The 14,253-nt window shown below is 45.8% G+C and overlaps 1 protein-coding gene across 3 annotated transcripts in view; it reads right to left on the reverse strand.

Annotated features, from left to right (window-relative positions):
* The window catches only part of BBS9 (Bardet-Biedl syndrome 9), a 339,648-nt gene that overhangs the window by 217,580 nt on the left and 107,815 nt on the right, over nt 1-14,253 (reverse strand). For all 3 annotated transcript variants that reach the window (XM_069084284.1, XM_069084282.1, XM_069084283.1), the window contains one exon: nt 5,266-5,447. In XM_069084284.1, the coding sequence (XP_068940385.1) occupies nt 5,266-5,447 (182 nt within the window). The remainder of the gene's footprint in view (nt 1-5,265; nt 5,448-14,253) is intronic.

Consider the following 14,253-nt stretch of genomic DNA (forward strand, 5'->3'; position numbering starts at 1 on the left):
TTTTTTCCCAATTACACGTAAAAACAATTTTAACATTCTTTTTTTTTTTCAAATTTTTGCTTCCAAATTCTCTCCCTCCTTTCCCTTCCCCCCTTCATTGAGAAGGTAAATAATCTGACATAGAGTATACACACAAAACACATTTGCATGTAAATCATTCTGTGAAAGAAAACAGGAAAAAAAAAAAAGAAGAAAAAATATTTTCAATCTGAATTCAGTCTCTACCAGTTCTTTCTGTGGAGATGGACAGCACCTTTCATCAAAAGTCCTGCAGAATTATCTTGGATCACTGCTTTGCTGAGAATAGCTGTTATTCACAGTAGATCATCCTACAATGTTGCTATTACCGTGTACAATGTTCTCCTGGTTCTGCTCATTTCACTTTGCCTCAGTTCATATAAGTCTTTCACTGTTTTAATGTGAGCATCCTGCTCAACATTTCTTAAAACACAACAGTATTCCATCACAATCATAGGTAATAACTTGCTCAGTTGATGGACATCCCCTCAATTTCCAATTCTTTACCACCACTAAAAGAGCTGCTACAAATATTTTTGTATGCATAGTTCCTTTTCCTTTTTGTCTTTTGGGATACAGACCTAGTAAATGTAATGCCTGGTCAAAGGGTATGCATGGTTCTATAGTCCTTTGGGCATAGTTCCAAATTGCTCTACAGAATGGCTGAATAAGTATGCAATTTCACCAATAGTACATTAGTGTTTTAATTTTCCCACATCTCCTCCAACATTTGTCATTTCCCTTTTCAGTCATATTAACCAATCTGACAGGTGTGAGGTGGTATCTCAGAGTTGTTTTAATTTGCATTTCTCTCATCAATAGTGACTTGAAGCATTTTTATATGACTATAAATAGCTTTAATTACTTTGTCTGAAAATTGCCTGTTCACATCCTTTGATCATTTATCAACTGAGGAACAGCTCTTCTTTCTATAAATTTGATTCCATTTTCTATATGTTTGAGAAATGGAGTCTTTATCAGAGAAACTCACTGTAAAAATTTTTTCACAGTAATGATCACCAACTATGTATTTCCCTCCATCCTATTTTCCCCTATTCTCTGTGTGTGCGTCTCTCTCTCCATTTACCCTGTCCATTCTCAAAAGTGTTTCACTTTTAACTTTTACCTCACCCAAACTACCCTCCCTTCTATAAGATCCCACCACCCCTTCTCCTAACCCTTTCCCTTCCTACTTTCCTGTAGGATAAAACAGATTTCTATACCCAACTGAGGGTGTAAGTAATTCCCTCTCTGAGCCAATTCCGATGTGCTCCCATCCCTGTTTCCCCCATTTTCCCCTCCACTGTAAAATCTCTCTCAGGACTCTTTTATGTCATATAATTTATCCCATTCTACCTCTCCCTTTTCCCTTCTCCCAGTCCATTCTTCCTCCTCATCCCTTAATTTTATTTTTCTAGATACCATCACATTCAATTCATACCTCTGCTGTCTGTCTATGTATACTCCTTCTAACTGCCCTAATAAAGAGATAGTTTTTCAGAGCTATAAATATCTCATGTAGGAATATAAACAGTTTAACCTTATTGAATCCCTTATGATTTATCTTTCCTGTTTACCCTGTTATGCTTCTTTTGAATCTTGCATTTGAAAGTCAAATTTTTACAGTTCTGGTCTTTTCATCAGAAATGTTTTAAAGTCTTCTGTTTAATTGAATATTCATTTTTTCCCTGAAAAGTCATACTCAGTTTTGCTGGGTAGGTGATTCTTGGTTGTAATCTAGCTCTTTTGCCCTCCAGAATATCATATTCCAGATCCTCTAATCCTTTAATATAGAAGCTGCTAAGTCTTATGTTATTCTGACTATGGCTCCATGATTTTTGATTTTGGCTGCTTGCAATATTTTCTCCCTTATCTGGGAGGCCTGGAATTTGGCCATAATATTCCTGGGAGTTTTCATTTAGGGATCTCTTTCAGGAGGTGATCAGTGGATTCTTACAATTTTCTATTTTACCCTCTGGTTCCAGACTATCAGGGCAATTTTCCTTGCTAATTTCTTAAAATTGATGCCTTCGCTCTTTTTTTTATCATGACTTTTAGGAAGTCCAATAATTCTTAAATTATCTCTCCTGGATCCATTTTCCAGGTCAGTTGTTTTGCCAATAAGATATTTCACAGTTTCTTTTATTTTTTCATTCTTTTGATATTGTTTGTTTCTTGATGTCTCATAGAATTATTAGCTTACTTTTGCCCAATTCTAACTTTTAGGGAATTATTTCCTTCAGTGAGCTTTTCCACTTGACCAATTCTGCTTTTCAAGGCATTCTTTTCTTCACTGGATTTCTGGGCCTCTTTTACCACTTAAAAAACACTTGTTTTTTAAGGTGCTATTTTCTTCAGTATTTTTTTGTGCGTGCCTCCTTTACCAAGCTGTCCACTCTTTTTTCATAATTTTCTTGCATCATGCTCATTTTCTTCCCAATTTTTCCTCTACTTCTCTTACTTGATTTTTTAAATCCTTTTTGAGCTCTTCCATGGCCTGAGACCGATTCACATTTTTCTTTGAGGCTCTGGATGCAGGAATTTGAATTTATTGTCTTCTGAGTGTGTGTTTTGGTCTTCTTTGTCACTATGGTAACTTTCTATGGTTAGAATTTTTTGCTGGTGTTTGCTCATTTTCCAGGCTATTTCTTGACCTTTAACTCCAGGCTAAAGTGGAATTCTGCTTCCCGAGCAAAGGAGGCACTGCCCCAAACTTCAGGTCTTTTGTACGGCTGTTTTCAGAAGTACTTCAGGGACCCACAAGTTTCTGACTCTCCCCAAGAGGAATGATCTAGGGAGTGATAGAGGCACTACTCTTCTGGACCATGCACTGGCTTGTGAGTGACCACAAGTACCCTTTTCAAACCTGAACTGTGACCAGGATCCCTGCTCCCCGGTGGCCGCAAGCTCTGCTGGGCCAGTGCATCTCCTTGCACTGGGACGAAGGCCCAGGACTGTGACCGAGATCCAGGTAAAGGCAACGCCAGCAGCAGGACCTACGTAAATCTCCTTCTGCTCGGTTGACGATCCCCTTACTGTCTGTAGGCTGAGAGGTCTGGAAACCAACACTGCTTTGCCTTATGCAGTCACCTCAAGGTCTGCTCTTGGTTTGCTGGGGCCTCGTCTGGCCTGGCACAGTCTTCGCGGGATCACACTCCTCTCTCACGCTGGTGCAACAGGCCCTTCCTACTGACCTTCCAAGTTGTTTTAGGCTGGAAATTTGTTTCACTCTGTCTTTTTGTGGCTTCTGCTGCTCTAGAATTTGCTTAAAGTCATTATTTAAAGGTATTTGGAGAGGTTTTAGGGAGAGCTCAGGTGAGTCCCTGCCTATACTCCACCATCTTTGCTCTATCTCCAATAATTTGTTTTTTTCCAAAGAGGAATCTTTCACAGATGCCTAAGGGAAAAAAGCTTCTCTTCAGAAATGAAAGCAAAGCCCTTAATACTCTGACTTCCATCTGGAGATGACATAAACAGTAACCTTTGTGTCAAAATCTCTTGGTACCTACATAGCCCCAGGGACCTGAGCTACAATTAGAACAGCCCTGCAGCCTGGAGCCCAGGGATGTCACAGAGACCCCTAGAAATCAGCTGGAGCAGGAATGGGACCACTTTCTACAAAGAAAGATCAATCAAAATCTCATTAACACATAGTAATAAGTGGGATTGCCATCATCAAACATCAAGATTTGCAATGAAATTATTATTATTCATAATCAAAAGCATTTTATGTTAATGAACTCTGGGAATCTCATATTTGATGAATGCCACCTTTTCTGCCAATTAAACTGAGGTAGCTAGGAGGTACAGTGGACAGAGCACTGAGCCTAGACTCAGGAAGACCTGAATTCAAATCCTACCTCAGACATTTACTAGCTGTGTGATCCTGGACAAGCTACTTAAACTTGCTCAGTCTCAGTTTCTCCAACTGTAAAAACAGGGATAATAATAGCACCTACCCCAGGACTGTTGTGAGGATCCAATGAGATAATATTTGTAAAATGCTTAGCACAGTGCCTGGCATATGTACTATGTGCTATGGGAATACATATGCCTTCCCGTTAAGCCTAAATTAAAATTAAAGGAGCCTGAGGCGCTTCTGGGTATTCCACTGATTCAAGTAAGCACTGTCAGCCTTGGAAAACCCTTCCTTAATCAAAAGGGCAGATCAAAGTTTAGCTGCCTCCTAGGAGAAGAGACACCAAAAAAGAGTCTCCCAGTCTTAACTGACATGCTCTAAGCGAGCCTGTGCTCTGGGGCAAAAACACATCCACTCTGTGCCTTTGAATTGTTAATATTTTCAGTTCACTGTTTTCCTTTCAAAGTTTAATAAAAGAATGTAACCGGGACCAAAGCATCATAATCCCACTTGAATCTGTGTTACCAACTTTAAAAAAAAAAGCCTGTGTTTTATCTAAAGTTCTAAGAGAACCGGAGTTACAGTCTTTTTAACGTACAGAAGCAGCTGTGGTGAAGGGATCAGGGCACGAATGGTGCTTCACTTGTTTTCGTTGGCCTCTGACACTACACTTCTCTCATTATTCCTACTTGTTCCAACATCACTTTTCATTTAATAAGTTCATATTTTCTCTAATTATTTTTAAATACACTGACCTGACGCTGGAAAGTAATGTTTTTCACATGCCTAATGAAAAGCACTAGGTTTTTGCTATTTGAGAAAAAAAGTCTCATCATAAAGTGACCTCCTTAGGAATCAAATAGCACAATAACATTGCGGTACTGAAAACTCAGGAAGTGAAACTATGGCTGGCGACCGACTTGCCAGTAATCAAGGCGTTACCAGGAAGTCACACTCCTGACACATGCAGGTGACCAATACCTGCAATTTCGTAAAGTATGCTGAACCAATGTGCTGCAAAGTGCTTGTTTCTGTCTTCAAAGACTTCAGAAAAATTCAGAAGGTGAAGCAGCAAAGGGTACGAATGTCACTGGTCTCTCTATGGCCCCCAGTCCCATCCCTCACCCCTGGCATTTTCTGCTTGCTCTAGCTCATAAGGAAACACACAATTTCTGAATCACGTTAGCCACAAGCAGGCCCATAAGGAGGATGTTGGCTGCCCACCAGCTTCACACAGACCCTGAACGGGCTGACAGCGATGCTGTTTTCATAGGTGTTACTCTCAAGTGGCAGGAAGAAACCCCGATCCCGTGTGTGCAGGAGACGAGCCTCGTCCCTGCGTCACGTGGTGACGGGAGGCCTGACCTGGAAGGCTGCCCTTTGCCTACCTGGAGATGTGCTCACATCTCTGATGATTTTCTGTAGCTCCTTCATTTCGATATCGAGCTCTTCATAATTTATTTCTCTGGAGTCCACCTTGGGGGCTTGAAACAGAGACGGGTCTGTGCCCAAGTAGGAGCACTGCAGATGGCCGCTATCGCTCAGGGTGACGATCATGCCCTTCAGGCCTCTGCAGGGCAGGAAGATAAACATGGGCTCAATCACGGTGCAGGAGGGGCCCTGCTGGACTTAAAGAAGAAAGATCACAACAGCAGAGTCTGATCATTCAGTTACGTCCACCAAAAAAGAACCACTCTGGGGTCTTGATTCAAACTGTTTCAAAGGACTTGGCTTTACAGTGCCTTTGACAGGCAAGCCAATCTGTGGTCTCCAGCTGGCTCCAGATGGCAGATCACCACCTGTTCACGCCCACTCCTCCCAAGCACCTTCCTACCAATTCAGCCTCAAGCATATGCCCAACCAGCCTGGGCGAAGCTTCTGGTGCTTGGACATTCCATAAGGAACAAAGCTGCCTTGGCTGTCCCTTGCACTGGAGACCTCCCTCGGGGTCACTTTACCTTCCTGAGCCCACTACCAAGGAGCCAGCAGTCCTGCAAGATTCTGAGGCCTGCAGCACGTTCACCGTGGTAGCACACAACAGGCCTGGGAGGTGGAAAACTGAGGCTGAGAACCATGAAGCGACCCAGGCACCAAGGATCTGAGGCAGGACTGGAACTCGGAGCAGAGCTCTACCCCCTGAGCTGCCCAGTTGGCTCCTGCATGAGCTCCTTTCTGCATCACATGTACTTCTGGGGGCACCTCTGCTGCCTCTCTTTGCACGTGGCCACGCCCACCACTGCCCAGAGGCTAGGGAATGTATAGCCATACACTGCGACTGGACGACTCTTAAGTGTGGGGAGGCGGATGTTTGGGGGGTGCTGCTGAGCATTCTAGCCAGTGGTACACTGGGCCTGGAGTCAGGAAGACCCGAGTTCAAACCTGGCCTCAGGCACTGTCTATATGTGTGACCTTGGACAAGTCATTGAACCTCACTTGGCTGTTTCCTCAACCGTAAAATGGGGACTGTGATGGCACCTACCTCCCAGGGTTGCTGTGAGGATCAAACGAGATACAGTGCTCAGCACACGCTGGGCCCAGAGTAGGTGCCACAGCAATGTTCACTATCCTCATCCTCAGTCATCTCCATGAGCTGCCCCTCCAACCCCACCTGGGCCAGACGACACGACCTGGTCCCCAAAGGGGAGGAAGGGGGAGGAGCAGCCCTGGGCATCTCCCAGCAGAGAGGCGGCAGCCCTCTGAATCACGGCTGGACAAAGGGCAGGAGGAGGCGTCCAAGCAGAAACGCCAGTCTGCATCTTCCTTTATATATGTGCCTGTGACCAAAGAATGGGTCAACTGATCGGCCCAACGCTGGGGGTGCGTCTCTGGCCTCATCCCTGATGCTTCTCCAGATCAGGGGAAGTGATAAGAACTTTGGCCCTCTTGGCAGGGCATCTCCATGCTACTTTGAGGTCTATGAATGAAATCCCAAAACAAAGAGACAGGAGCTATACCTGGGATTCCCTGGCACAGGGAAACCCTGACAAACCTCTGCCAAGGTAGGCCCCCACTTTCTTCACAACTAACATGTTAACTTATCATGTCAAATATTATATTATACATTAACTTATATAATTTTAGAGAGCTGCCCTGAGCACTGAGGCTAACTGACTTGCGCAGGGTCATAGAACCTACATGTGTCAGGGGCAGGACTTGAACCCAGGTTTTCTTAGTTCTGTGGCCATTTCTATCTGAAATGCCACGGATTTCATCATATGCCCAAAGGTAACATGGGACCATGGCTATCTCCCTTCCTGGTGCTCAGGATGGACATAAGCAGAAAGACAACACCTCCAAGCCAAGCACAGTTGGCTGCTTCTATGCCAGCGTCCAATATGGTGGCCAAGGCACCTGTCCTGAAAGCAGAGGCTGTCAGCGCAAATGCCTTCTCCGGCACAACCGCACAGGCTGGAGCAGCTTCTCTGGGCCACACACTCCTCTGTAAAAGGTGGGAGACCTTCCAGCCATATGTCTATGAACCTCCGACTGATTTAAGACGATGAAGAAGAGAAAGTGAACGAGGAATTGGCCGTGACCCTCACCACTCAGAAGCCTCTGCCTTCCTGTCATGAATTCCTTCTCCAAAGACAGTCAGAAGGTATGAATGTGGCGGGGGGGAACCTGCGGCCTCGAGGGCATGCGCGGCCCTCCAGGTCCTCAGGTGCGCTCTTTTGATTTCATAAAGTTTGGATTCAGTCAAAGGATTGCACTTGAGGACCCAGAGGGCCACACATGGCCTCGAGGTCACCAGTCCCCCACCTCTGAACTAAACTACTTCAATGGATCTGCAATGGCTATTTCCACCCACTGCAGACGTGTGCGACTCACCTGTCCAGGGCCACTTTTGTAGCTCTTCCGCTGGAGGACCCACCCAACCGGAAGGCCCCTTGACATTAATGGAGGACCAAGGCAGCGCAGGAGATGATCAGAGAGTCTCAGAAGCGGAAGGGACGTCCGTGTTCATCTAGCCTGACCCTTACACTCAGACCCAGGGCACCCTCTCTTCTAGGCATACAGCTCTTGGATACCCTTAGCATCTGTATGTGTGGGATCATCCCTAACACACAGCAACCTAATTAAACCCACCACGAGTCCACCACAGGACGACAGAAAACAGCTGATCTCCCTGCCGAACAGCGACAGAGCAGCCAAGGCCAACACAGGTTTAAGGAACGAGCCCATCTGTAAAGTCGTATGGAGGACGATGGAAGATTATAAACAATATCACCTCGTCAAGGAGAGAAGCAGCGGAGGGAAAAACTTCAGAGTATTGGCAAAGGATCTGACTAACCTAGATCACCCCTGGGGCATTAAGAGATAGAGTGGAGGGAGGCCGATGAACAGACTGAAAACGGAAGGAAGAGCTGAAAGGGTCCGCCCCTGATGCTTTTCTCCATGAACCTCACGAAGGGTGAAGTAGAAATGGCTCTAAAAATGTAAAGAACAAGTCTTGGAAGAGCAGCTGGACTAAACCAAGTCCAGAGGGAGAAAGACTGCACTGAGGAAGAAACAACGAGGGGAATGTTGAAGGACTGACTCTCAAGACATTTCAGAAAGTGAAGGACGGATGCCACATCCTCGGGAAAACATCAACCCCCCAAAGTGACTCTGGAAATATCCTGACTACAGACCTCCTGAGAGGCCCTGGTTCTGCCTTGCCTCTAATACCCTCGAGGCCTCAGGGTGCAAGGCAACACTCTAAGACAGCAAGCTGAGAAAGAGCTGCCCGTGTGTGACAGTAGAGGAAGCTTGTGCCTGCCCAGACCGGCGAGGTCAAAAACACAAAAACAAAACCCATCCTCACGTCTACTTTCCTACCTCTACAAACCCTGTATTGGAAACTACCTGAACAGAGCCCTGATGAAAGGGTAATACTCTGCAGCAGACCACATCATCATGGTGACAAATGACCAAAAGGTACAGGGAACAGAAGGGGAATACAAGGTCTCTGCACCCACTGAGGGTTAAGTGCAACTGTCGGTTCAGTTGAGTCAATCTTACCTTCAAGTAGGGTGTGTGCGTGGGATGTGGCAGGGGGGGGGCTGGGTGTGTGGGTGAGGATGTGTGGATGTGTAGGGGTGTGTGTGTGTAGGGAAGTGTGTGGATGTGGATGTGGGTATGTGTGTAGGGGTGTGTGTATGTAGGTGTGTGTGCGTGTGTGTGTGTGTGGGTATGGGTGGGTGTGGGTGTATAGGGATGTGTGTGTATGTAGGTGTGGGTATGTGTGTGGGGGGGTGTATGTAGGTGTGTGCATGTAGGTATGTGCATGTGTGGGGGGGGGTGTCTGTGTGTGTGTGGGTATGTGCATGTGTGGGTGTGTGTGGGTGTATGTGTGGGTGTGGGGTGGGGGTGGATGTGTGTATGTGTAGGGGGGTGTGTGTGTAGGGATGTGTGTATGTGGGTGTGGGTATGTGGGGGGGGGTGTATATAGGGGTGTGGGTGTGTGCCTGTGTGTGAGTGTGTGTGTGTCTGTGTGTGTGATGGACCCTTCTGGCTGTCAGTCTAGGGAAGCCTATGGGCCCCTCTTCAGAATACTGTTTTTAAATAATTGAAGGAAATGCTAAGTTGTAGTCAGAGTTAGTAAAAACAAAGAGGCAATTTTTTTCACATCCAAGTTCACAGACCCACCTCAAATCTATTCATGGACCCTTGGGAACTCTGGGGCGCCATTTTAAGAACAGCATCTTCCAGTCACATGTCAAGATTACATAAAATTTCTTTAGAGTTAACAATGGATGTCATTTTATTATCAGCTGTTAAATAACACAAGATGTGCTCACCAAAGGTATTTGTCCTTCGTTGTCCAAATCGTTCTCTGCCAATGGGGGAGGGGGGTCCTCCAGAAATGCCTCTTGCATATGACAGGGAATAATGGCATCCAACCCCAGAGCATGCAAGAGCTCCCTGAACGAGGCCTATGTCTAGTCTGGAGCTATGATTTCACAGGTGCAGACAACTCCCAGTGAAGAAATTCCTCCTACGGGTGCAGGACAGCACCTCTCCAACAGCTTAGAGTCTCACCTGGATGTCAAGCAACTTGTTCACAGTTGGGGGAGAGATTTGAACCCATGTCTTTCTGATTCCAAAGCCACTCTCTATTCACTATGGCTTACCACCTCTCCTCTCTCTCCATGGGGGGGGAGGGGGGGCGGTAAGAAAAGGGAGGAAAAGAGGGAGGGAGGAAGGGAGAGGGAGAGGGAAAGACTGGGCTTATTCAGTGCTTACTATGTGCTAAGTCTTATGCTACACACAGCTGGCTGGGGATAGAAATACAAGAAGGCAGTCCCTCCTCTCCCAGAGCTTACATTCTAATGAGGAGACAAAAAGAGGTGAAAAGCTCGGGGGTGAAGGTGGGGTGGGGTAAAGAATGCCTGCTGCCTGCACTGGGGAGGGCATGCACCTAGATGGGGGCAGAAAAGCCAAGAGCACGGAGCCAGAGGTGAAGTGGCCATGTGGGGGGGAGGGGGAGGGATCTGGGGAGGGTCCTGAGGAGGGGGTGGAGGCCTGCCCAGAGGGATCCCTTAGTGGGAACCTCCCTGGTAGAGAGCTGCAGATCCACTCAATCTGCTCTGTTTTTACTCAAGTGAAGCCCTGGTTCCAGCCACTCTCTGGGTTCCCCTTCTTTCCCTGGATGCACAAAGAAGGCAAGTTGTTTCCAGGAAGGTTTTAACAAGGCCTGGGCTCAGTCCCCGCTTCTGGCACATACTAGCTGTAGGACCCTGGGCAAGTTATATCACCTCTCCGGGACCCAAAGAACCCTCTCCAACTCTGAGTTACAGAGGGGGTGCCGACCTGTACCAACTTCTACATCCCAGGTCCTGCCCCTTCTGCTCTCCATTCATCACGACTTTGACACCAAGACAGCTGTCTGAGGCTGCAGAACTGAGCGAGCCCTTTGAAGGCAGGAATGAGGACATCTTCGTCTTCCATCCACGATGCCTGGCCAGTAACTGTGCTTGGTGGGTGATCCTGAGGCAGCCCACCCGTGATGAGCCTCGTGACCCTTTGGAGCTCAGAAGGCCCCAGGAACCCTGTGTACAACTCAAATGAAAACCCCAACTTGCTTTCACATCTGTGACAGGTACAGAGGAGTCGAGGCGACCCCTACCCCAAGTCAATGCACGAGGCTGCCATGAGCTCCCCACTGGCCTCCCCTCAGGCTCCTGTGTGCTCTCAGCCCTTGGAGGCCCCTCGGTGAAAGGCAGGCACTGTGCACCTTCCTCATGGCCACTACCACCCATGCTGCCCCTGCATGCACTGCCCCTCCATCTGGCAAACTGTCCGTTCAGCATCGAATTTCAGTTGTGTGCTAGAAATTGTATTATCATATGGCGACATATGTTTTGCATGACTCTGCATATTAGAAACTATCTCAAAGTGCTCACTATCTCAGGGAGGGGGAAGGTAAAGAGTAGGAGGGAAAAAATTTGAAACTCAAGAATTTTAAATGAATGTTAAAAATTGTGTTTACATGCAATTGGTAAAAAAAAGATTTACGAGGACAATGAGGTGGCACAGCAGAATGAGCGCTGGGCTGGGAGTCAGCAAGAGCTGAGTTCAAATCCAGCCTCAGATGCTTCCTAGCTGTGTGATCTTGAGCAAGTCACTTAGCCCTGATGGCCTCAGTTTCCTCATCTGTAAAATGAGCCGGAGAAGGAAGTGGCAAACCACTCCAGTATCTTTGCCAAGAAAATCCCAAATGGGGTCACGGAGAGTCAGACGTGACTGAAAACGACGGAACAACAAAATTTGATTATACATCATACTCCAGTCAAAGAAAGACTACATCTGAAGGGCCATTTTCAATAGAAAAGCACTCAAATATGAAACAAATTACTCTGGTATCGAAAATAACTTGACTGTGCAAAGCAACTCCCACACACATATGGTAATAATTTGAAAAGCTATCTTTTATTGGACTCTGGTAATAACAACAGCATATGCTTTTTGTATGTCTACTCTTACAAAACAAAATTTTCACAACATAACCTTTTAAGAAATCAAAATGCTTCAGATACTTTCCATCATACAATATCAATCCAATAACTCAACTCTCTGACTTACCAGATTTGTCTGTCTGCTAGGACAAACTTTTGATTTATTTTAAAAGAAAATTACTTTATCGTCCTAGCTTTCAGGCAAGCTGTGTGACTGTAAAAGGCTTTTAGGCTGTAATAATTAAACAAAAGATTTATTTTCTCTCTTTTCCTGCCCCTTCTTGTCCTAAGCAACAGAAATAGATGCAGATTACTTCAGCAGGTATGGTAATGGAGTTGAAAAGAGAAAAGGAAAAATACTTTCCTAGCATTGTTTTCTTCATTATTGATCAGCAATATTTGAAAAATAATAAAATTCACTCCATATGTTCAGAAATATATAATTTCAAGACTTCATACTTAATTTACATTTCTTTGGCTCACAGATTTTGCACCGGACTGAATTTTAAAGAATATTTTGTCCAACACCCTCAATTAACCAAAGAGAAAACCAAGGCCTGGTGGGATAAAAGGACATGAGAAACTAGGTACCAGCAGCTGAAAATTCAAGATTTTCAAATAGTCCCTGAAGATGAGCCTTCTAGAATCTGTCAGTTTAACCACTGGTCCAGGCCCAAGGCAGAGAAGCTCCTTTCCCAAGGCATCACATGGGGACTGGATAACAAAGCTTCCCTTTGTTCCTTCCTGCCCACTCCAGCTCCAGGTGAGGGAGGTCCCTTAATTGACAGACCCTCCTCCTCTGCTGCCTCCCCCTCCTTTAGTTCCATTCCCCTTCCTCTGGCAATTCTTTGGGGATGAGACAGAACCTGAGAAAATATCTAAAGGCAGATGGTGTGAAGGTAACTTCCACCAGCCTTCACCATCTTGAGACTTTCTTTTATTGTTCTGGTTGAAAGCCCATCTAATCTAATTCACATCCTGGGATTCTCCCCACCACCTCCTCCTCTCCACTAAACACCGGTGTCCTGAAACACAGTCCCCAACTGTGACCTTTACTACATCCTGGCTGAAGCGACTAGGCTTTTGTTATTCATGGTTTATAGAAGGAACAAATGAGTTGTATCCAGGCTAAGAGATATGGCCAAGATTCTAGTGGTGACTTCAGAGAATCCTAGCCCGCAGAATCTCTATCTTATGCTGCTAGTCAGTCCTGTGGTTAAAGAACAAGAAGAAAATGAAATTTCACATTGAAAAGAAACCCATCAAGTGAACTGAGGCAAAAGTCACGTCCTGGGCTCTGATCTTGACATAGCTGCTGCCTGACAGTGGGAAACCATTTCCCCTGTGGTTGGAGCAGCACGTCCATCTGTCCTGCACACAGGGTGATGACTACATCCTTGGTAACTTGTGATCAAATGAAATAACATTTGTAGGTGCTACCTATGCTGCTCCCTTCCCTTGATTACTCCTTGCCCTATGAGAATAATGGGGTGATGAGACCGTCCCCAGTCTATGCTAGGCTAGAGGGTTCAATACAATCACTGAGTTTTGGCTTTGAATGGATTATACTTAGCATGCAGTGGGCCTAGTCGTATGCAGAAGAAATGTGTCCCTATGATCATAAATACACAAAAACTGAAGGCAACACCATGTTGAGGTCTTAGGAAACAAATACAATAAACCAAGCAAAGAGGTCTACTTGCTAGCAGTACACTGATCAAAGGAAATATAAAAACCATGGGAGAACAGCACAGAGAGAGTTCAGCTCTAAAGAGTCTACTGCCCACCATGTGATTTCCTAAGCAGGAAAGGGGCTCCAAAAACAAGCAGGGGCCAGCTGCATCTTCAACACCAGCTGCCTGGATAGCAGGATCTCCCCATCCCCGTTGTAAAGTACCCCAGCCCCTGCCTTTGTAGTATGAAAAAAAATATTGCTTTGGCCCTGGATGGTGCAAGATCTTACAAACTCCTTTCTAATTTGGGAAAAGAAAAAAAAAAGGAAGAAGCTAAGCTGAACAGTGGTTTAAGCCACTAACCAAGACATCAGTTTTCAGTGTGGCCATGAAATAGGTTGATCTTCTAGCCTGTTCCTTTCTGGTCAAAGTATCCATTCAAACTGGCTTTCTCTGTGGATTCTGAGCCTTTGATCCCCAACCCAAAGCACTCTCCTCACCCTGGGCTGACAGTGTCTGATGTAAGTCACCTTCACTGTGCCCACCACATCAGGGCTCTCCATACTGCGCAGAAATGGTCACTATAACATTGCTCATGAGCTCACCCATGGGCACTGTGCAATTGAAAACCCATGGTGGTTTCTGCCGACTTTGGGCACAAACTTAAGAAGAAGCCTCCTGGGATCTTGAAAGGAATGCTAGAGCTGGCACCTGAGTCCTGGTTATCAGCTCCCTACTGCAGGCCTCAGTTTCCTCATATGTAAAA

Source organism: Petaurus breviceps, unplaced genomic scaffold, assembly GCF_028583685.1.
Source record: "Petaurus breviceps papuanus isolate PSGF00001 unplaced genomic scaffold, PetGlider_PUasm1.0 174, whole genome shotgun sequence".
Classification (NCBI taxonomy): Eukaryota; Metazoa; Chordata; class Mammalia; order Diprotodontia; family Petauridae; genus Petaurus; species Petaurus breviceps.